The sequence below is a fragment of the Natrix helvetica genome, assembly GCF_964273705.1.
Source record: "Natrix helvetica genome assembly, chromosome: 1".
Lineage (NCBI taxonomy): Eukaryota > Metazoa > Chordata > Lepidosauria > Squamata > Natricidae > Natrix > Natrix helvetica.
This window is the reverse complement of record NC_138548.1, coordinates 15,499,507-15,523,650: the sequence shown is the minus strand read 5'-3', so window position 1 is coordinate 15,523,650 and position 24,144 is coordinate 15,499,507. Positions and strand designations below refer to the sequence as shown.

The 24,144-nt window shown below is 44.6% G+C and overlaps 1 protein-coding gene across 2 annotated transcripts in view; it reads right to left on the bottom strand.

Annotated features, from left to right (window-relative positions):
- The window catches only part of ADAMTS10 (ADAM metallopeptidase with thrombospondin type 1 motif 10), a 78,879-nt gene that overhangs the window by 20,511 nt on the left and 34,224 nt on the right, over positions 1-24,144 (bottom strand). For both annotated transcript variants that reach the window (XM_081958314.1, XM_081958315.1), the window contains exons 10-18: positions 23,617-23,763; positions 23,363-23,504; positions 18,872-18,979; positions 16,818-16,963; positions 16,669-16,732; positions 12,284-12,386; positions 5,305-5,438; positions 3,303-3,426; positions 585-665 (exon numbers count right to left, since the gene is read on the bottom strand). In XM_081958314.1, the coding sequence (XP_081814440.1) occupies positions 585-665; positions 3,303-3,426; positions 5,305-5,438; positions 12,284-12,386; positions 16,669-16,732; positions 16,818-16,963; positions 18,872-18,979; positions 23,363-23,504; positions 23,617-23,763 (1,049 nt within the window). The remainder of the gene's footprint in view (positions 1-584; positions 666-3,302; positions 3,427-5,304; positions 5,439-12,283; positions 12,387-16,668; positions 16,733-16,817; positions 16,964-18,871; positions 18,980-23,362; positions 23,505-23,616; positions 23,764-24,144) is intronic.

Below are 24,144 nucleotides of genomic sequence, written 5' to 3'. Positions count from 1 at the left end.
TTCTCTTTAGCACGTTCTGAAGTACAGGAAAGCTGGTAAAGACAGAAAAGAATTGCTGGGGGACATCCAGGAGTGGGATTCAAAAATTTTAGAAACCGGTTCTCTGCCCGGTTGCTGGGTGGGTGTGGCCATGGTGGCCATGCCCTACTCAGCCTCCTGCACCACGGCAGTGTGTGTGTGTGTGTCTTCACCCTCCCCAGGCTCCCGAGGCTTCACTCGAGCCTCTGGGAGGGCAAAAACGGCCTCCCCCGAGCTCCGAAGGCCTTCTGGAGGGCGGAAATGGGCTTGTTTCCAGACTTCTGGAACTTCCAGGAGGCCCGTTTTTTGCTCTCCCAGAGCCTCCATGCAGGCTCTGCACTTACCTGGCATCCAAAACAGGCCGTGTGGAGACTCCTGGGAAGGGCGGATTGGGCGAGGCCAGCCAGGCCTTACAACTACCGGTTCGGCGAACCAGATGTAAAATTAGCATCCAGTTCACCTGAACCGGTCCAAATCGGCTGAATCCCACCCCTGGGAACATCTACAGAAAGTCATTTCATGAACATAAGACCTAAAACATTTCCCGGATAATACAAACTTCTCACCAAGATAACTCAGAGAATGATTAAGTTCCCGGATATCAATGCGGACAGATCCTTTGGGAATCAGTATCACCTCCTCATAGCCTGAAAAACAATGTTAAAAACGGAGTGGGGAATTTATAACCAAGTATTGACTTACTGGAGTTGCATCAAATATGCAAATTTTACGCAGGGTAATTTTACATAATCTTGCAGATAAGTGCGGTGGGATTGTGACTCTCAGAATATGCAGCAACTGTTGGATGATTTTAGGATGATTTAATGGAATGTTATCATGTAATCCTATTCCAGATTTTGAATATTATATATAAAAAGACGTAAAACCAATTATAGTCAAATTAAGATTGAGATATAATAATTGTGACATACATGAATATAGGTGAATTTAAAATATGCGATTTGATATGAAAAGCAGGTGGTGACTATGGAAGAGGTGCATGGAAATACTGTAACCAACTGACACACTTTCTACAATTTGTAATGGAAGATGGGGTTTTTTAAATTTTATTTTTATGTTTGTTTGTCCTTGTTTAAAAACAAATAAAAATTATTTTTAAAAAAAGAATTAAGCTTTGTTATTGGCTTCTGCTTATATTATTGTATGCTGTCAGAAGTTAGTTGTTTTCTAGCCTAGCAAATTGGAACCTTAATACTGGGCTGCAAATGTTATGTCACTGCTGCGTCTCGCTTCTATTCTTGGCTTCAAAGCTAGGCACATTCTTGAAAACATAGAAGAAATTGTTACACGGGAATATGAGGCCCCATAGATAAAGGAACCAAACTAGGGAGTTTTCCTGGCTCATAAATCCTTAAAAGCATTCTGCCGAAAAAACAACTTGGCAAAGGGGGGGCTGCCACCCCTACACAAGGCTATATAGGAATACTCCATAGATAAGGTAGACAGAGACAGGAGCTTGATACAAAAGAACGCTTTTAAGGTCACGTTGGTAACGAATCTTTGTCTCTGATTGGATAAACTTTGTTTGTATCTGCCTAACATGTATATAATACTCTGAGCCTCTCTTGCAGGGTGTGGCTATTCCTTACATGTATTTGTTTGTATGTTTTGGACATAGTTTTGTTACCCAGCTTTTGCTATGGCCATAAATAAAAGCTGATATTTTTTTGCAAGCCTTGTCTCAAGTCTCACTCTCTTTGGCATCTCGGTGGCTCAGGGAAACTGCTGGGACCTTACAATACATTGTATTAATCTGGCCATAATACTAAACTGTAATATGCTTTAATTTTGGTGGCACAAGTTATGGGAATATAGGAAGTGTTTTTTTTAAAATACTGGTTTAGGATACTGTATAAACTCAGAAGGGGACAGAAAGGAATGACCAAAACAACTTTGCCTTCCCCATTTCCAAATGAGAGTCTTATAAATGTGGTTAAGATTTGTTAAAATGAAAACAGAATCTAAACTGTAATTTAAACGTGTACATTTTAAGAAAGTTAGCACCCACCCATGTCCTAGAAGAATGAAATATTGTAGGAAATATTAAAGAGGCAGAATATTATATTTCCCTGGATCAGAAAAGGAGAAACGTGTTTTAAAGACAAAGCAGCTTCCTGCAACTCCATCCCCCCCTTCAGCTCCAGGGTGATGGGATTAAGACCTTCACCCTCAGGACATGATAGGATTAGCTTCATTACCTCATCACTCAGCAAGATTCAACCAAGCCTAGTACTCAAGACAACCTACAAAGTTACCCCTGCATGGCCCCATGGGAGTCTGACAACCAATCAGGATACCTGCCCTTACACAGGAACAGGAAGCTACAAGGCGGCGCCCAAGAGAGGGTATAAATCAATCAATCTCTCTCTCTCCTTCCCGCCTCCCTCTCTCACCTATGTGCTCAATTACCCAGGACCTCAAACCATGTACAATACAATACAATAGTAGAGTTGGAAGGGACCTTGGAGGTCTTCTAGTCCAACCCCCTGCCTAGGCAGGAAACCCTATACCATTCCAGACAAATAGCTATCCAACATCTTCTTAAAGACTTCCAGTGTTGGGGCATTCACAACTTCTGGAGGCAAGCTGTTCCACTGATTAATTGTTCTAACTGTCAGGAAGTTTCTCCTCAGTTCTAAGTTGCTTCTCTCCTTGATTAGTTTCCACCCATTGCTTCTTGTTCTGTCCTCAGGTGCCTTGGAGAATAGCTTGACTCCCTCTTCTTTATGGCAACCCATGTGGTCCTGTCCACCATTAAACCATCTTTCCAAACAGCTTCCATGTTTCCATTGTCTTTCTCCCTATTTGGAACTGAACTCAGATGGACATTTCTTCCAACAACATCTACATTATGTAATGATTACACACACAAGTAAGTTGGACATCAGTTTAGCCAGCCAAGCTTTGTCTTTCTCCAGGTTTTCAGATGAACTGAACCACAATATTTTAAAATGCACAGTGTCTGTGTTTATGTTGCTCATTTGACCATTTCTGCATTATCATTGCAATCCTCCTTGAAGACGTATCTTAAAAGTTGCAAAACACCACTGTTTTGTGACCAAGGGGCGTGTGGCATTTTAGATACTGGCCATTGGTTATTGTTCACAAGCAAAAACATCCCAAATTCAATCTCAGTGGGTGTTCATTTTTCAATAACAATTTTTTTCTCAAAATAATAGAAGCACCTTTGTGTGAAATGATGCCAACTCTGCTCCTACGGCTCTCTCGTTTTGAAACCTATTGAGTCAGAAAGTCATCCTTACCGCCATCAGGCAGCGAATGGTTGAAGATCCCTTCGATGGTCTCACAGGTGGTCCCATCTCCTCCACAAACCCGGCATTTGTCCTCCTTAGTGTCTGAGCCTAAGATGCGGTCACAGCCCACGTGCTTATGGGAAATAAATGGAAAATGTTGGTGGGTCTGGTGCTATCACTTTAATAGCTTTCCAGTTCGTTCCCGTAAAAACCTAAAATGCTCCAGATTTTTTTTTAAAAACCCTGTTTCCCCCCCCCCCCCCACAGTGGCCATACAGATGTTGCCACAAAGCCTACATAACCCTTCTTTTTTTGTTCGATGCTAAAAACTGCCTCTTAGAAAGAATTTTCGTGAATTGTATCCAAGGTCCATCAGGGCACTTTCAAAAGTTCACAGGCATAGGACAAAGGAAACTGCCTTTGCTGTGGCTGTTTTTCAACAAATACTATCAAGAATCTTGGTGTTTTTAAGGTGGCCAATCGTTAATGATTGATCTATCTCTCATCAGTTTGTCTCCTTATCTTTTATAGCCACCTGAACAAACACCATGAATACATCTTGTGCCAGTGAATTCCATTGGTTAATTCTCCAATGGAGAAGGTATTAATGCACCTAATTGTATTCTTACATTCACCTCCAAATTAAGTCCAGAAGTAGCATACGAAAAGTCCTTGACTTACAACTGGTCGCTTAACAACTGTTTGAAGTTACAACAGACCTACATGGGTGGGTGGGGTACTTACAACCTGAATGTCTTGGTGTTTTTAAGATGGTCAATAGTTAATGATAGATCTATCTCTCATCAGTTTGTCTCCTTAACTTTTATAGCCACCTGAACAAACACCATGAATACATCTTGTGCCAGTGAATTCCATTGGTTAATTCTCCAATGGAGAAGGTATTAATGCACCTAATTGTATTCTTACATTCACCTCCAAATTAAGTCCAGAAGTAGCATACGAGAAGTCTTTGACTTACAATTGGTCGCTTAGCAACTGTTTGAAGTTACAACAGACGTACTTGGGGGGAGGGGGGTTTACTTACAACCTGAATGTCTCAGTCATCCAGGTCATGGTTTCAAAAAAGCACCTTTGGCACATACTTACAATCTGGATTTGAAGTTCTGATGGCTACCACCTGCAATCAGGTGACTGCAGTTTAGACTTTCAGCAACATTTATGGCCATTTGCAGCATCCCCCATACTTACATGACTGCTTTTATGATAGTTTTGCCAAAATCCAGAAGTTACTTCCAGTTTTCAGCAGAATGGGCCACTTAGGAAATCACTTACAATGCAATACAATAGCAGAGTTGGAAGGGACCTTGGAGGTCTTCTAGTCCAACCCCCTGCCTAGGCAGGAAACCCTATACCACTTCAGACAAATGGCTATCCAACATCTTCTTAAAGACTTCCAGTGTTGGGGCATTCACAACTTCTGGAGGCAACTTCTGTTCCACTGATTAATTTTTCTAACTGTCAGGAAATTTCTCCTCAGTTCTAAGTTGCTTCTCTCCTTGATTAGTTTCCACCCATTGCTTCTTGTCCTACCCTCAGGTGCCTTGGAGAATAGTTTGACTCCCTCTTCTTTGTGACAACCCCTGAGATATTGAAACACTGCTATCATATCTCCCCTGGTCCTTCTTTCTATTAAACTAGACATACCCAGTTCCTGCAACCGTTCTTCATATGTTTTAGTCTCCAGTCCCCTAATCATCTTTGTTGCTCTTCTCTGCACTCTTTCTAGAGTCTCCACATCTTTTCTACATCCTGGCGACCAAAACTGAATGCTTAATGACTGCAGAGTTAACAACCTTTGCAAAAAAAAAAAAGATTATAAAATCAGGTTGTTTGTGTGGGTGACCTGATTTACGACTCTCATGACTTATGACTGTGATCGGCAAGCTCCATTATGGTCGTAGGTTGAGGACTACCTGTATTGCACTGGAGCAATAAGCAGAGAGTACTGTATGGGCAGGAAAGACCAATGGTTTGAGTAACATGCGGTCACCTTGCACTCTCCGCTGACGCAGATGTCGTGGGAGTCCTGGCGGCAAGCTGTTCCATCAATCACCGCTGCAGCCCGCTCAGTGTAGAAATTAAAACCTTCGGCCAAACAGTTGAGTGAGCAGGACTTGACACCACCTGCAAGCAGGGAATGAATTCACATGAGTTCATCAGAGGCCGGATTGCAGAATGAATCTTTACCTCATTAAGCAAAAAATGTGCATTTGTGTTGTGTTGTGGCACATGTCCCAAGCCTCTTCCTCAGTCAGAGCAGAGGTGGTATTCAGCAGGTTCTGACCAGTTCTGGAGAACCAGTAGCCAAAATTTTGAGTAGTTCAGAGAACCAGTAAATACCACCTCTGACTGGCCCCACCCCATCTATTCTCTGCCTCCCGAGTACCAGCTGATCAGGAGGGAATGGGGATTTTGCAGTATCCTTCCCCTGGAGTGGGGAGGAATGGAGATTTTGCAGTATCCTTCCCCTGGAATAAGGAGGGAGTGGAGATTTTGTAGTATCCTTCCCCTGGAGTGGGGAGTGAATGGAGATTTTGCAGTATCCTTCCCCTGGAGTGGGGAGGGAAGGGAGATTTTGCAGTTTCCTTCCCTAACTGGAGGATCAAAAGACAGAAACTCACTTTAACAATTTCCTGCTGGAGCAGGGTTGGACTAGATGACCTCTAGGTCCCTTCCAGCCCTGGAATATCATCTGAAGCTGTGTGACGTATTTTTTACTACTTGTTCTGCGAACCGGCCCGAACCTGTAGCATTTCACCCCTCCTTCAACTCCCAGAATTCCATATGACTGGCTGCGATTTCTGGAAGTTGAAGTCCACACATTTGCGACCTTATGACAAGCAAAGTCAATGGGGAAGCCCGACTCACTTAACAACCATGCTACTAACTCAACCACTGCAATGATTCACTTAACCACTGTGGCAGGAAAGATCATAAAATGAAGAAAACTCACTTAACATATGTTTCACTTAGCAACATAAATTTTGGGCTCAGTTGTGGTTGCAACTGTTGCAGCATGCTAAACAACTGCAGCAATTCACTTAACAACCATGGCAAAAAGGTCGTAAAACAGGACAAAGCTCATTTAACAACTGTTGCTTAGCAACAGAGATTTTGGGCTCAAACGTGGTCATAAGGAATACCTGTAGTTGGTTAGGATCCTGGATTTGCAGAAACGGGAGGACTCACAAGTTCCCTGATATTATTTTGGGTTAAACAATACCCTTTACTAACAGGCCTGCCACATTTATTGCTGTGGGAAACTGGGAGGAGGGAATTATATGGAGTGGGTAGATGCAGTCAAAATAACATTCCTTTCTCAGAAAGTCAAGGTCATCTTGCTCTGCAGCTGGAGTGGCGTAACTGGGAGGTATCTCCAATTGGGACGGTGCCTGATTGGGCCATGTGATGGACATGTGGGTGTTGGGCAGGAACTTAAACTTTCTTTTAGGTGTGCAAAACCTGGAAACTTCCCAGATGTGCCAATATGACATCTCTAATAAAATGGAACTTTGAAGAAAATCAAGCCTCGTGGGTCTTCTTCTGGACCCTGAACTGACCTGCTTAAGTGTGTTGTGTGAACCCTGGCTATTGTATCAGCAAGCGAAAGAGGAACCTCTTTCGACTAGGAGAGTCAAAAACTGAAGCCATGCCTACAAATCTGGAAGGAAGGAAGTTGATTGCATATCCATCTGTCCCCTTATATTTTAAATTCATTTCAGCTCTGGCTTCCTGGAGTCCCACACTGCTCAGCTCCTTCAGAGGGTTAGCAGCTGAGAAACCTGGAGCTTATTAACAGATGTCTCAGAGGTGGTTTGGCTGAATGGCCATGTCTGAGTGTTTAGCAAAAACAGATGGAACAGTGGAAAGGAATCTCAGTTCGAAGGACGTAAGCCAGGATATGCAGCTTTGGTGGGTTTTTTTTTTCTTTTCTTTTCTTTTTTGGCCAAGGGCCATACTTGACCTTTGAGCCACATGCCAAAGGTCTGGGATTTGTTTAAGGAGCTAAGCATGTTTAAGGGAAAGTGACAAGAATGCTGGTAAATCAAGAAACCAAGCCCTGGAAAGAGTATTTAAAAAAAAAAACCTAGGAGGTTTGGCCTTTATTAAAGGAAAGCACAATGCTGGTTCTCTCTCTCCCCCTCCAATTATTTACCTTACTAGTGTAGAAAGTTAGCACCCACCCCTCTCCTAGAAGAACAAAATATTATAGGAAATATTAAAAAAGACCAGGGGTGAAATTCAGCAGGTTCTGACAAGTTCTGGAGAACAGGTAGTGGAAATTTCGAGTAGTTCAGAGAACCGGCAAATACCACCTCTGGCTGGCCCCAGGGTGGGGTGGGAATGGGGATTTTGCAATATCCTTCCCTTGGAGTGGGGTGAGAATGGAGATTTTGAGGTATCCTTCCCCTGGAATGGGGTGAGAATGGATATTTTGCAGCATCCTTCCCCTGCTACGCCCACCAAGCCACACCCACAGGACCGGTAATAAAAAAAATTGAATTTCACCACTGATTAAGACAGTGTTTCTCAACCTTGGCAACTTAAAGACACTTGGACTTCAACTCCCAGGATTCTCCAGTCAGCCAATTTGGTAGAGGAATTCTGGGAGTTATAAAGTCCTCAGGTCTTAAAGTTGCCAAGGTTGAGAAGCACCAGATTAAGACATGACCCTCTAGGATATTATAGGATTATCTAGCAGCAGGGCTCACTGCATTACAAAGTCACCTGGGGGCAATGCATCACCCGGCAAGCTTCAACCAAGCTTGACTCAGAAAACCTACAAGGTTAGCAGTGACCCCTACGACAACCGATAGAACACATTTCTTGCACAGGAACAGGGAGCTCAAGGGCAAGGCCCAAGAGAGGGTATAAATACCTTTCTCTCTCTCAATTCCAGGTGCTCATTGCCCAGGACCTAAACCACGTGGCCCTGTTCATCAATAAACCGTCTTTCCAATCAGCCCCCATGTTTCCAGTGTCTTTCTCCCCACTTGGCACTGAACCAAATGGATGTTTCTTGTAACACGAGCTATACGAGGGACAATAATGTGAAACTGCTTTCTGTGATTCCACAGAAGAACTAATGTGGAGAAGTGGAAGGGCAGCCATTGGGCTAAAACTAAAAAAGAACCTTCCTATTAACTGTTTGGCCTTGGAACAAACTACCTCAAGAAACGATGGCCTTTTGTTCTCCGCAGGAGTTTTAAGCAGAGGCTGTAAATTTGCCTGCCAAGAATGCTGAAGTTGCAAGATTTCGGCCCAGAGCAGGGAACTGGGTGACCTTCGGAATTCTTTCCAACATAAAAATCTTGCACAGTATATCTGGGTGGGCAAGCTCTCAGCGGCTGGAAGCCGCACAATTTTTTTCCCTTCAAACTTTTCCTTAGCGGGGAATGAAAGCTGCAACATGCTAGCCAGAAAATGTCCTTCCCCAGACAGCTTCTTTCTTTCCCTTGCACTTTCCCCCCTCTTTACCTAAAGAATTATAAATGCCTAGTTCCTGGGGGAAACGTTATTTCCTCAGAACAAACACCATAGGACGGTGTTTCTCAATCTTGGTGGCTTTAAGATGTGTGGACTTTAACTGTAACATGACCAGGAGTGGCTGCTACAGGTTCGCCCGGGTTCGGGAGAAGCCGTAGCTAACGTTATGGCCGGTTCGGAGAACTCCAAATCCCACTCCTGGCTGGCCTCGCCCACCCCGCACCTCCCAGGAGTCTTCACACGGCCCATTTTTGATGTGAGGTAAATGCAGGGCCCGCACGGAGGCTCAGGGAGGGGGGAAAACCGGCCTCCCGGAAGGCCTCCGGAGCCCGGGAGAGGCAGTTTTTGCCCTCCCAGAGGCTCAAGGAAAGCCTCCAGAGCCTGGAGAAGGCGAAAGCGCCCCCCACCCCCGCCGCCATGGTGCAGGAGGCCGACTAGACCACGCCCACTATGGCCACACCCAGCCTGCAACCAGGCAGATTGCTAAAATTTTTGAAGCCCACCCCTGAACATGACAGCTGGAATTCTGGGAGTCCACACATATCTTAAAGTGGCCAAGGCTGAGAAACACTGCTGTAGCATTTCAAATTCTGTTTTCATTACGTGGTCTTTTTCTTTTTCTTTTCCTTCTTCATCCTGTAGCTCTTCTCCCAAAGAAATTAGCCACGATAATCATTCACCGTGAAAACTCATCCTTTTTTCCCCACAATCTTCCCTGTCTGGCTTCCTCTCCACAGCCTTTCCTGGGCCTTGTTTCTGTCTGCGGCCTTGTAGCTCTTTCTATACTGAGAGTAGGAGGGGTGGGGAATGTGAAATTCCACACACAATCCCTGAAAAAAAGCCTGAGCTACGCAGTCCCCTTGTTGTGCCTCCTTTTGCAGTTGTAGATCAGAGTTGGAAAAATAGGAGCTGCCTGGAAAAGCACCTGCCTTGCCTTTCTCTCTCTCTCTCTCTCTCTCTCTCTCTCTCTTTTCTATCTACCATATTTTTCGGAGTATAAGATGCACCGGAGTATAAGACACATCAAGGTTTTGAAGATCTAGAATCTAGAAGATGGGATTAATGAAATATTGTTATTTTAAGAGAAATTTATATTATGATTTATATATGTTCAACTAACTTAGAAGATGGGATCAATGGGCTATTGTTACTTTAAGAGAAACTTATATTATGTTAGTTGGGAGGTGAGGGGGTATAATATGTGAATGAGTAATCTATTTTAAGATGGGGGAGGGGAGGGGGTAAAGTGTTTAGTATAATATTTGAATGAGAAAATTTTTGGGGGGGGGTTGGGGGGGCATAGCATCTGTATGAGATTTACATTGTATGGCGGGAGGGTGAAAAGGGGGAAAATTTGTTTGTATAAAACTCTTTTAATAAAAAAAAAGGTTTTGAAGAGGCAATTTTAAAAAACGTTTTTTGCACTCTGCAAACCTCCCAAAAATGGCCTGTTTTTTGCAAAAACGGCCCCGTTGTTTTTTTTTTTTAAAAAAGGCATGGATAGCCTTTAGGAGGCTTGTAGAGTGCTCGGGGGCGGGGGGGGGGGCGGAAACGCCCCGTTTTTTGCCCATTTTTCACAGCCCCCAGGAACTCTCTGAAAGCCTCCTACAAACTATGCACGGCCATTTTGGTGAAGGGAGTGGGGTTTCGGGAGGTCAAAAATCCTGTATTCAGTGTATAAGACGCACCCAGATTTTCAGCCTCTTTTTTGAGGGAAAAAGATGTGTCTTATACACTGAAAAATATGGTATCTCTCATTTTTCTCTATTTGCACAGCTGGATTAAGGCCAACTGATGCCTTAAGCCATAGCAACTCCTCACTACTCCATTGCTTAACACAAGATATTAAGATTCAAAGCGGTAAAGGTGAAATAAGTTATTGAAATTTCAGTTTTTCTCCCAGGCTATTTTCCTGTTGGACCTCACAACTATATTAAATATAGCCTTTTTATAAGAAAAAATAACTCAAAACACAATAAACATAGGCCAATTGTTTACTTATAAAGAGGGCGATAGAGAAAAGGCAAATTTTCAACAACCTTGAAAGCATTTAAAAAGAACATTATGTCCTTCAAAAATTAGGAAGAGACTGCAGGACAAAGTAGAATCCCAAAGCAATAAACGGATGTGTAAAAATTGATTTAACTCTTCCAATAACTTTGTGTTTTTATTGCTTCAATGCAATTGTACCCTGGAGGGCCACAAGCATGTCTCAATTGGTCCAAATGAGGGGACTGATTGGTCAGTTAGACTGGCCTGTAAGAATACAATATTGTACAGTTGGCAGGAGTCAGATAGGATAAGGCACAGGGGTCGGCAACCTTAAACACTCAAAGAGCCACAAAGCTCCTAACTGGAAGCCCGGTTCCCCCACCATAGAGTCTCCTCCTAGCACAGCATCCTTTTTCCTAACCGAAAGCCCTATCAATTGTGGAGCCAACTGGCGACAGGGAGCCGCAGCAGAAGGATGAAAGAGCCACATGCAGCTCCAGAGCCATGGGTTGCTGACCCAAGGATAAGGCATCCTTTGTTTACAGAGCATGACAGAAGCCAGACAGTAGCTGTTTAGATATGCTAATAAAGGAAAAGGTTTCCCCTGTTCAGTTGAGTCTGATTCTTGGAGGGGCGATGCTCATCTCCATTTCTTAGCCAAGGGAGCCAGTATTGTCCGAAGACACTTATGTGGTCATGTGACCATCATGACTATACACTGAGGGGCACAGAACTCCGTTATTGAAGTGGTACCTATTCATCTACTCACATTTACTTGCTTTTGGACTGCTAGATGGGCAGGAGCTAGTGCAAGTAATGGGAGCTCAGCCCGCAACGCAGTGCTTGGGTCTTGAACTCAAGCCGTCAGCTTTCCAGCCGACATACTTAGCGTCTTTAACCACTGAGCCAGGAGTGAAATGCTACCAGTTTGGACCGGTTCTCCCGAATCGGTAGTAAAAATGCTACCTGTTCGCCTGATTTCCTGCTTTCTAGCTAATCTAAATCACAGCAGATTTCCCCCCCCCCCCTGTCGCTGTTTGCTTACCTTTGCGGGCACACTTTGCACATGCGCGGAAGGTCCTGTAGGTGACGGGAATGCACGTTGTGTGCTCACATTGCTACCGAACCGGTGGCAAAGATAAGAAGATTTCACCCCTGCGCTGAGCCATCATGCCTCTTGCAAATATGCTAATAGCAGCTTCAATTCTCTGAGTGTTAAACTTTACATACCATGCATAAAACCCCAACCCAACTCAAAACCTTCCTAAGAAAAATATTTAAGGCCTTTAGGATTCAACCTGCATGGAATTCTCACTGACTGTTGGAGAGAAAACATAGAAAAGCACAGATAGGATTGGAATAAGTTGCCCTGGGAACAAAACACAGTTGGACAATTATGCAAAAAGCATCCCACTCTGCAAAATTCGGTTAACTTCCGCTTATATTAAGGCCATGTGGATGTTGAAGCTATTGGAAAATGCTACACTTACCCCCTCGGTACGTCTTCCAGGTGTAATATTTGCCCCGAAAGGGGATGTGATCGAATTCTGCACATTGAACCTCTCGGAAGTCTTTTGACCCAGGAGGACAATCCTAACGCAGGGTGAGAATCAAGGAAGAAAGGAAAATTCCAGAATGATTTATCAACAACTGGGTTTAGTTATGTCCACCAATGCATACATGGTAACGCTATTTCTGGCTCCTGATCAAAACCATCATGATGGTGAAATAAAAATACTTGGTTGTTAGGATGGAGCTTAACTGTTCTGACCGAGGCTTCCCAAGAGCATGAAGGAAACTCCTGGTCCCGGCAAAAACCCCTTTTATTAATTGACTCTGAATTCTGCTCATTCACATCCAGCAAAGTCTTTCAAAGAAGGATTTACAGTCATAGACCTTATCTGGCTTGAAAAGCTGACAGGCCGATATCTGCAGAATTTGGCAAGGAGTCACGAGCCAATTAAGCGAACTAATTGTCTCCTGCAAACTCCATTCCCCTTTTGCTCCTCTTTTATTCCCTATGGGAGGGGCCATTCATCATCCACCTGTGGCCTTATTCCCATGTTGACCTCTGCTCTTTAGCTGTTCTCTTCATCTGGCAACTCTAGGAACAGGATCCAACTGTTCGTCTGCCTCACTGATGTCTGACTCTGAAGGCAGCTGATAACTGGCATACGGCCCTGGTACCCTCTCTGCTTCCGATGCAGAGCCCTCACCAGAGCTTTCCCCAAACTCCAGGACTGGCCCATGTTCCTCCCCAACCTCCTCCTCTGTTGGCAGCCCACGACATTAATCTTGAAATGTAGGGTCTCCAGGAAAAGGTTGGCGTTTTTGTTTTTGCATTGAGATATATTCAAATAGAAAGTAAATCTATTTGTGACTCTTAACTATTATATATGAAAAAGTACTACATATAGGAAGCCCTCAACTTACAACCATTTGCTTAGCAGCCATTCAAAAGTGCATCAAACTGAAAAAAGTGACTTACAACCTGTCCTTGCATCTATAACCACTGTAGCCTCCTCCCCAGGGTCACATGATCAAAATTTGGGCGCCTGGCAACCAGCATGTATGCATAATGGTAGCACCAACATCCCAGGGTTAATGTGAGCTCCATTTGTGACCTTCCCAGATGGTTTCCCACAAGCAAAGCCAATGGGGGAAGCCAGATTCACATAATGACCACATGATTCACTTCACAACTTTAGTGATTTACTTAAGAACCCTGGCAAAACGGTCGCAACACGAAGCACAACTCACTTTAACCACCACCTTGCTTAGCCACAGATTTTTTTTCTCCCAATTGTGGTTGTAAGTTGAAGACTCCCTGTACAAGGAATTCTGTGGCTGAATATGCAGACAATTTCAGTGGTGGGTTTCAAATTTTTTTAGAACCTCTTCTGTGGGTGTGCCCTGCTTTGTGGGAGTGGCTTGCTGGCCATGTGACTGGGTGGGAGTGGCTTGCCAGCCATGTGACTGGGTGGGAGTGGCTTGCTGGCCATTTGACTGGGTGGGAGTGGCTTGGCAGTCATGTGACTGGATGGGTGTGGCCAACTTGTAAAAAGTGGTGAAACTCCCTTAACAATGCTCTTGCTTAGCAACCAAAATGTTGGCTCAGAAACTCTGGCATTTGAAGCAAGCAAGTCTTAAAGCTGTCAAGTTACAAGACCCTTGCACCCCTAACTCTTTAGAAAAAATAACCCCAGGGGTGTTCAAACTTGACAGTTTTAAGACTTGTGAACTTCAATTCCCAGAATTCCTCCTCCAGTCATGTTGGCTCAGGAACTCTGGCATTGAAGTGTGCAAGTCTTAAAGCTGTCAAGTTACAAGACCCTTGCACCCCTAACCTTTTAGAAAAAAAAAACCAGGGGTGTTCAAACTTGACAGCTTTAAGACTTGTGGACTTCAACTCCCAGAATTCCTCCTCTCGCTCTTCATCTTGATGATGTGCGGACGGGCGGGGGGAGGGAGCTGGAACCGGTTCTAAACGGCACTGTAGATTTGTGGAACCTCTTCTATAGAAGAGGTTAGAACTGGCAGGAACCCACCCCTGGTTCACCTATAATAAATAGACTGAACCATTAATTAGTCAAGTGCTCTAGATTCATACAATAAAAGGTAAAGGTTCCCCTCGCCCATAAGTGCTAGTCGTTCCCAACTCTAGGGGGCGGTGCTCATCTCCGTTTCAAAGCTGAAGAGCCAGCACTGTCCGAAGAAGTCTCCATGGCCATGTGGCCGGCATGACTAAACGCCGAAGGCGCACGGAACGCTGTTACTTTCCCACCAAAGGTGGTCCCTATTTTCCTACTTGCATTTTTTACATGCTTTTGAACTGCTAGATTGGCAGAAGCTGGGACAAGTAACGGGAGCTCACTCCGTTACGCGGCGCTAGGGATTCAAACTGCCAAACTGCTGACCATTCTAAACCGACAAGCTCAGCATCTTAGCCACTGAGCCACCACGTCCCTCTATGCATTCACACAATGCATAGCCCCAAAACAAAAACATAACAAAACTAACATCCCATGCCACCAACTGAAGGTAAAACTGACCATGCTTAGGTATTTTGAATGAATGCAGACCTGATATTGTTAACTGCCCTGATTAAGCATTTGTGAACACTGCAATTCTTGATGGACGTATTCTGGGAATATACAACACAGGGAAACTGATGCCTCTCACAGCTCTGTAAAAGGGTAATTTTGATCATCATTTCCCCCAAAGATTATCTGAAACTGATTTTTAATTTCAAAATATTGCCCGGGGGGGAGGGGGAGGGGGAAACAAGCTGTTTGGTGCAGTTTTGAGGACACTTGTAGCAGGCATAGTGGGAGGTACAAACAGGGTAAAGTCTCAACTGCACATTATTAAACAACAGTTCCGAGCAAGGATTAATATGTTGAATTATCTTTCAACCCAAATGACTCATGAGGTTTGAAGAATATTCTATGAATTCTGACCAGCTGGCCAACCCAAAATTCCTTGTAGCTAAATGCAATTTCAGGCAGCATCAAAGAAGTGCAGTTTGCAAGTATGAGAAGTATTACCCTGTTTCCCTGAAAATAAGACCTGCCTCGATAATCAGCCCAATCAGGCTTTTGAGCACATGCGCTAAAATAAACCCTCCCCTGAAAATAAGCCCTCCCTAAAAATATTGCAACACAGCAGCAGCCACGAGGTGGCCACGCTCGCCTCCTCCTGCACCTCAAAAATAATAAGACCTCCCCGAAAATAAGGCCACGTGCCTATTATGTGGGGGGGGGGGGCTGTCAAAAGAAAATAAGACCCTGTCTTATTTTGGGGAAAACATGGTAGTGGTTCTGATGCCAGGTTAGGTATCGTGTCTGATTCTGAGCATCCATTTTTAAGAAGGGTTCAGAAAAAAACCAGACCTGTTTCAGAGAAGAGCAAAAAGGATGCATGGAAATGTGTTCTGCTAGGAAAGTAGGATGTTTAGTCTAGAGCAGGAGTGTCAAATTCGCGACCTGCACACCGGATCTGTCACGTGCTGGCCACGCCCATGCCCGGTTTAGCAAAGGGGGGGGGGAAGTCCTGATATATCATGTGACTCTGCAGTGACAACCTGAATTTGACACCCCTGTTCTAGAGCAATGTTTCTTAACCTAGGCAATGTGAAGATGTGTGGACTACATCTCCCAGATTTCCCCAGCAGCATGCAGGCTGGGGAATTCTGGGAAATGTAGTCCATAAATCTTCATGTTGCTAAGGTTGAGAAATACTAGCCTGAAGAAGAAAAGACCAAGGAGGATGTATGTGTTGATCTTTCTTTCCTTCCTTCCTTCCTTCCTTCCTTCCTTCCTTCCTTCCTTCTTACCTACCTTCCTTCCCTTTTTCTTTTTCTTTTCTTTCTTTCTTTTCTTTTCTTCCTTTCTTCCCTCTTTTTCTTTACTTTCTTTTCTTCCTTTCTTCCTTCCCTCCCTCCCTCTTTCCTTCGTTCCTTACCTCTTTCTTTCTTTTCTCCCTTCCTTCCCTCCCTCCCTCCTTCCTTCCTTCCTTTTTTTATTTTCCATAACTCCTCAGGTACCTGAAACAACGTCAGAAAATAGGCCCAGACTAGTCTCTATCAAATGAAATAATGTGCAGAACATGGAATAATGGCTTTAAAACACAGGGAGGCTTATTCACTTGAGTATTAGAGAAAAAAAAAGAGAAGCTCAATTTCCCAGGAAAGAGGTGGGCTCTCCTCCTGCCTCCAGATATGTCTGACACAGACACTACGCATCATTGTCTGGGGATGACTTAATAGGAATTCCTGCACTGAAAAAAAGAGGGTTAGACTTGATAGCCTAAACAGTTTTTCCGGCTCTAAATTTCTAGGATGCTGCAAAGTGTGTTTGTGGTTAGTGTTACTCACATCAATGTTGCACGACCGGTAGCGCTTTCGTTCCCCTAGGCAATACCTTCCTCCAATGGTTGGCCTTTTGGGGAAAAAAAAGAAGGGAAAGAATGCATCGTTGTGGGTCCAAAGGGCTATGCACCGAATGTTGACATTGGACCGCTTACCTTGGACTGTCACAATAGCGAGTAGATGAGGAAACACCTCCCCCGCAGGTCCGGCTGCACTCTCCCCAGGGTGACCAGGTGCCCCATGCTCCATCTACCCCTTCTGGCTGCATGCCAAAAGGTACGCATTCCCGCTTGTAGCACCACTGTATAAGGTGGAGGCAAGGTGGACGGAGAAAAAAAACCAGAGGCAATATTGCAGAAACCCAAAGGGGTTGTTCATAATCCTATTACTTTAGTCCTTGAGTTACAGCCAGAATTGAGACCGGTTGCTAAGCAAGGTGTTGTTGAGTCACGGCCAATTTTAATCACCTTTTTTTTGTCATGGTTGTTAAGTGAACCACTGCAGTTAAGGGAATCACGGGGTCATTAAGCAAATCTGGCTACCAGCAGATCGGGCAGCAGATTCGGACAGTGAGGAGGTTGGGGAGGAACATGGGCCAGTCCTAGAGTCTGGGGAAGGCTCTGAGGAGGGCTCTGTGTCGGAGGCAGAGAGGGGGCCAGGGCCGTCTGGCAGTTATCAGCTGCCTTCAGAGTCAGACATCAGTGAGGCAGAAGAACAGCTGGAGCCTGTTCCCAGTGTGCGCATGCACAGAGTTGCCAGACGAAGAGAACAGCTAAGGAACAAGGGTTGACTTGGGAGTAAAGCCACAGGTGGACGATGAATGGTCCCTCCCATAGGGAATAAAAGAGGAATGAAAAGGGAGGGGAGCTTGCAGGAGACAATTAGTTCATTCCTGCATTCTTGCCAAGTATTGCAGCGTCTGAAAGATATCAGCCACTCTCCAAGCCTGATAAAGGTCAGTAATTGAGAACTATCTTGAAAGACTGTGGGTCGGGACTTTGCTGGAGAGGAATTCACTCTAAATTAAAGAGGTTTATTGGGACTCGGCTTCAGCTTCGTGCTGCTGGAGAAGCCGAGGTCAGATTAGTAAGTCACTTTTTTGAGTGCTGTTGTAACTTCAGTCACAACCGGTTGTATATCGAGGACTATCTGAATACCCTTGAATATGTCACCAATGCTTTGCCCCCAGCTCCTCGAGGCTCCCAATCTTCACTGTTTTGAAAATATGGCTGATTTATCCAAAAAACAAAACAGGAAGTCATCTCAAATGGGCTCATTTGTTACAGAGAATCACAGTACTAGGCAGAAATATTTCTGTGGTCCATGCTTAGGTGAATTTGGAATCTTCTGCAGGCAAAGACTAGATGTGCTATTACTGAGCAATGAGCCTTTACTGTACTAATTAAAGATTAAAGGTTCCCCTCGCACATAAGTGCTAGTCGTTCCTGGCTCTAGGGGGCAGTGCTCATCTCCGGTTCAAAGCCAAAGAGTCAGCGCTGTCCGAAGACGTCTCCGTGGTCATATGGCCGGCATGACTAAACACTGAAGGTGCACGGAATGCTGCTATCTTCCCACCAAAGGTGGTCCTTATTTTTCTACTTGCATTTTTACGTGCTTTCGGACTGCTAGGTTGGCAGAAGCTGGGACAAGTAACAGGAGCTCACTCCATTACATGGCATTAAGGATCCGAACCGCCGAACTGACAACCTTTCTGATCGACAAGCTCAGCGCCTTAGCCACTGAGCCACTGTGTCCCTTATACTGTACTAATTAGATCAGTGTTCAATTTAAATTTACCAACAAAGAAATAAAGGGAGACTAGCATAGCTATTTCAAGATTTTTAGCACTCATCAGCTCCTTCTGGAATTCGAACCATAAGTTAGATCAGTGTTTTTCAATCTTGGCAATTGGAAAATACTATATGCACTTCATGTTGGCTGGGGAATTCTGGGAGTTGTAGTCCACACATCTTCCAGTGCAGTGGCGGGCTTCAATTTATTTTACTACCAGTTCACTCATGTGTGCGCACTTGCCCGCTTGTGCAATGCTTCTATGCAAGCGCAGAAGTGTCCGAGTGGGTGGGCGGAGCCTCCCACCACCGCCACTATAAGTTCGCCCAATCTGGGGCGAACTGGTAGGAACCCACCTCTGTTCCAGTGGCCAGGTCTGAGATGCTTATCCCTTCCTGATAGCGTGGTTTTTCCTTACCCCCTTTTCAATGGTGTTGGTCTGGCATATGGTCCCTTCTGCAGCTGGAATACTGTTGGTGATACACCGATTGCTCTTGCTAAGACACCACAGCTCATTGCAAACTTCCTGGATGACAAACAAAATAACAGTTGATGGATTGTAGAAGCAGGAAAAGAGAGAGTGCCAAGAAGAGTCATGGGGTGGGATACGGAGCTGAGTGAATTCAGTTTTGGTTTAGCTGACTTTTTCATTTTTCCAGCCATAAGTAGTTTTGAATCAATTGTTTCAGCCTTGATTTATGCATGTTTTTAATTTTTTTCCTGGAAACTCACATGATTTTTTTTTTTTTTTTTGCAGATTGTCCAAGGATCATTTTATAGGCCATTTCTGCACATTTCTGCATTAGATTTTTCTAATCCACTGTCTTTGATAATCTGCATTTTCTCCTTATGAGCATACATTAGAATGCAATTCTCGAATTTACAAAATTTGTACCCTTGTCTTCTTCAGAGACAGCAAACTGCGTAAGCTTGCATCAACATAAACACGTTAATTGCTTCCCTAGCTATTTGTAGATCTGAATTAAGAATGGGAGTGCCGATAGCAATCTTTCAGTTATCTGAAAGAAGCAGGAAAATGGTTTTCCAAACCGCCATAAAAAATTATGAAGTCATTCCTAAAGACAAATGCAAATGTTGAGCGTACGAATTATAGCAATAAATAATCAGAACAGGTTTGTTCTATAAATATAAGGATATGTTCATTTTCCCATATGTGGCTACCTTTAGTCAGCACACTTACTCTGTGAACATGAATATTTTATATATATATATTATATATATATATATATATAAAATCAGGTCCAAAAGAAGAAATGCTATACAATACAGGTAATCCTCAATTTACTATCATAATTGGGTGTCAGAATTTCCATTGCTAAGAAAGGCAGTGGTTAAGAGAATCACACCTAAGTTTACAACCTTGATTGTCATGGTTGATCACAGAATCAGTGCAATTAAGTCAAGGGTGTCAAACTCAAGGCCCACGGGATGCTTGGATCTGGCCTGGCGGGAGGGGGGGAGGCACCCTGGAAACAGCGAGGGACCAGCCCGTGGTGCCTCTGTCAGTGAAAATTGAGTTCGGGAGGGCTGCGTGCACAGAGGGTTGCGGGAGGCTGTTGCAGCCGGAAATGGAGCTCGTGAGCCTGTTTTCGATAGCAGAGTGCTTGGGCCACCACAGGCGCCCCTGACACGAGTGACGTTGAGCTAGCCACACCCACCCTGGGCACACCCATCCCGGTCAAACACAACCCTGATGTGGCCCTCAATGAAATCGAATTTGACACCCCTGATTTAAGTGAATCATGTGGTTGTAAAGCAGATAAGGCTTGCCCCATTGACTATGCTTGTCAGAAGCTGCCTGGGAAGGTCACAAATGTTGATCGCATGACTCTGAGATGCTGCTAGCTTCATAAAATATATGCTGGTTGCCAAGTGCCCAAATTTGGATCAGGTGTCCATGGGGATTCTGTTTCAGTTGTAGCAATAGCACTTAAAAGACTTAGATACTGCTTCACATTGCTTTACACCCTTCCCTAAGCGGTTTACAGTGTCAGCCTATTGCCCCCAACAATTTTGGGTCCTCGTTTTACTGACCTCGGAAGGATGGAAGGATGAGTCAACCTTGAGCCTGGTGAGATTTGAACTGCCAAATTGCAATCAGCCAGCAGTCAGCAGAAGTGGCCTGCAGTACTGCACCCTAACCACTGCGCCACCGTGGCGGTAAGTGTGCTGAATGGTTCTAAGCGATTTCTTTTCAGTGCCACTGTAGTTTTGAATATCAATAAACAAATGGTTGTAAGTCAAGGGCTACCTGTAAGGTTGTGTTTGTAATGAACTACAATTGTACAATTGTAGTTCATTACTAACTGCAATGTCTTCCACTTGATAACACACAGCTGCAAGTTTTCCGCAAATGAATGAATATCACAGGGGAAAGGGTGTGGGCTTATCTTCCATAGTACTGGTAGTCTTCGACTTACGGCCACAACGGAGCTCAACTTTTCTGTTGCTAAGCGAGATAAGTCATTAAGTGAGTTTTGCCCCCTTTTACCATTTTTCTTGCCACAGTTGTTAAGTGAACCACCGTGTTTGTCAAATGAGCAACACGGTGGTGAATTGAATTAGGCTTCCGCGTGGACTTGGCTTGTCAGAAGGTTGCAAAAGGTGATCACATGACCCTGGGACACTGCAACCGTCGTAAATATGAACCAGTTTCCACGCATCCACATTTTGGTTGCGTGACCCTGAGGATGCTGCAATGGTTGTAAGTGTGAAAAGCAGTCATTATTTGTTGTTTTTTCAGCGCTGTTGTAGCTTCAAACAGTCGCTAAATAAACGGTTGTAGGTTGAAGACTACCTATACCTGAAGTAAGATGAGAATCAACAGATAGACGCTTTGTAGTTGGAGAGCCAAATTGCAATAGTAGAGTTGGAAGGGACCTTGGAGGTCTTCTAGTCCAACCCCCTGCCTAGGCAGGAAACCCTATACCGTTTCAGACAAATAGCTATCCAACATCTTCTTAAAGACTTCCAGTGTTGGGGCATTCACAACTTCTGGAGGCAAGCTGTTCCATTGATTAATTGTTCTCATTATTGAAACAAGGAGTCTATGGGAACTATTAAGCAGTGGGACAGCTGCCTTCCGAAATAGTGGCTCCATCATTAGAGGTTTTCAAGCAAAGTTTGGTCAGCCTTATATCTGGGATGCGCTAAACATTCCTCCCCTGGGCAGGGGATTGGACTAGAACATCTCCAAAGTCTCTCCCCAGTCTAGGGTTTATGATTCTATGATTTTACAGCAGATGTAACTGTTCTGACCGAGGCTTCCCATGAGCATGAAGGAAACTCCTGGTCCCGACAAAAACCCCTTTTATTAATTGACTCTGAATTCTGCTCATTCACATCCAGCAAAGTCTTTCAAGGGAGGATTTACACTCACAGACCTTATCTGGCTTGGAGAGCTGACAGGCCGATAGCTGCAAGACTTGGCAAGGAGTCTCCGAGAGTCACAAACCAATTAAGCGAACTAATTGTCTCCTGCAAACTCCACTCCCCTTTTGCTCCTCTTTTATTTCCTCTAGAAGGGGCCATTCATCGTCCACCTGTGGCCTTCCTCCCAAGTCGACCCCTGTTCTTTAGCTGTTCCCTTCGTCTGGCAACTCTAGGAACAGGCTCCAGCTGTTCGTCTGCCTCACTGATGTCTGACTCTGAAGGCAGCTGATAATTGGCATACGGCTATGGCCCCCTCTCTGCCTCCGACACAGACCACTCATCAGAGTCTTCCCCAGACTACAAGACTGGCCCATGTTCTTCCCCAACCTCCTCAGTGTCCGAATTTGCTGCCAGCTCTGCTGGCGGCTGGTGGGCCACAACACTGAGTGTCTCTGTGTGTTTTTCTCCTACAGATACAAAAAGAAATCCATTTGCAGATTTGCTCTTCATTGGGGGACATTGAAAGCACTACAAGGAACATTATGTTCTGGCTTCAAGGAGTGCACCAGCTTCTCTGATTCCTTGTAAGCTGTCAGTCTGATAGGCATAAAAGCACATTACTAAGATTGACCAGAAATAACCAAAAATACAGGAGAAGTTAGACATAGCTAATAGCTATGAAAAACTGCTGCCAACCACTGTGATTGATGCAAAAATTGTGACAGTCGTATAGTGGGTGATGGCAGCTAATTTTAAAACCTCTGCTGTGGTGTTTGTTAAGTGAACCTATTGTTCCCTATGGGCAGTTTTTTTTTGCTGGAAACCAGAAGTACACACTGGTTTTCAGTAAAAACACCTTAAATTTTGGGTCATGTGATCACAGGATGTTACAAACAGCTTGTCAACTCTGAAGCTAGCCAGACTGAGGCCATCTTGGAGGCTTCAGTGTTGCCACAATAATGCTGAGGGATAGGCATAAAGATAGCTGGGATTTTGTAGCCAAAACACAATAGTTTCCCCTGAGAACCAAGGACATTCCCACAGGTGGCTGAAGAGAGGAGGAGTGAAGTTTCCAAGCAACTGGGCAGCACCTTGATTGGACCATGTGACTGTTTGGGAAAGGGGGAAAATTTTTACTTTTAATTAGGTGAAAACCTTTAGAGTCGGTTTTCACCAGTCTATGCCAATATGATATGTCCAATAAACTTGTTCTTCGAGAAACCTACTTGCCTCAGAGTTCTGTTTACTATGGGCGTATTACTTGGAACCCTGACACAGCCCCAAATGTGAGCCAGTTTCCAAGCATCAAAAATATGGTCACATGGCCCCAGAGGGAGGGAGCTGGATGTGGATAACTTGGAATCCTAAGTAGCTTTATTTGGATTCGTCATCACTTCAAATGGACGCTAAGTGAGTGGTCGTAAGTCGAGGACTACCTGCAATGTTCTCGCCTAGCTAAAACTCCTTCCTTCCAACCCCTTGGGAATCAAGAGGAAAAGCAGGAAGGCTTCTCTACCCCATATTTACACTGGCGAGATTTTGTTCCGTACTGAAGCCGGCATTGCTCGTCTGCATTGTAGGCTTGTCCTGGAGCCACCGTAGGGTAGATGAAGTCTTGCTTGGGTGGAGCGTTATTCAGGCAGAGTCCCATTCCAGAGCTAGGGGTAGAGGGAAGGAGCACACAGGTTATGAATAACGAGGATTTGGGAGAAAAGAACCCCAGTTTTAAGGGATGAGGAATATTCGATAACGAAGTGAGTCAAGTCTTACTCCAGGAAGCTGGTTATATAATCTCTACTGCATGCTGACCACACAAAGGGGTTGGTCTTCATAGTAATATGAGCTGCCATGAGTTTAGCCGTCTCCCGTCCCCGGGCTCCACAGCTATTTCCAACACCATCATGGTTCATGCCAAACCTGGGAAAGGGGAGAAACGTTATAATTTTTTGGTTACTTCTGGAAGGGCCTTCCCCATCCAAGGAAGATGGAAACCCGAAATGGGTGCACTAACGCCCTTTCGGAAGCCCCTGAAGATGTGGTTCTGCCAGTGGGCCTGGGGAATCCAGAGCAGGATGGAGCCAGTAGTGGGATTCAGTCAGTTCGCACCACTTTGGGACAGTGAGGGGTTGCTCTTACTGTCACTACTAGTACGCTGATCACGTGCTCGCACATTCTGTTCGCACACACGCCTGACTTGCGCTGCGCATGCATGTGCAATCTACAGCCCCTGTGACAACCAGCTGATTGTTGGGGTTTGCCCAGGCACTGCACACTGTGCACGCATGCGCACTTTGCCGT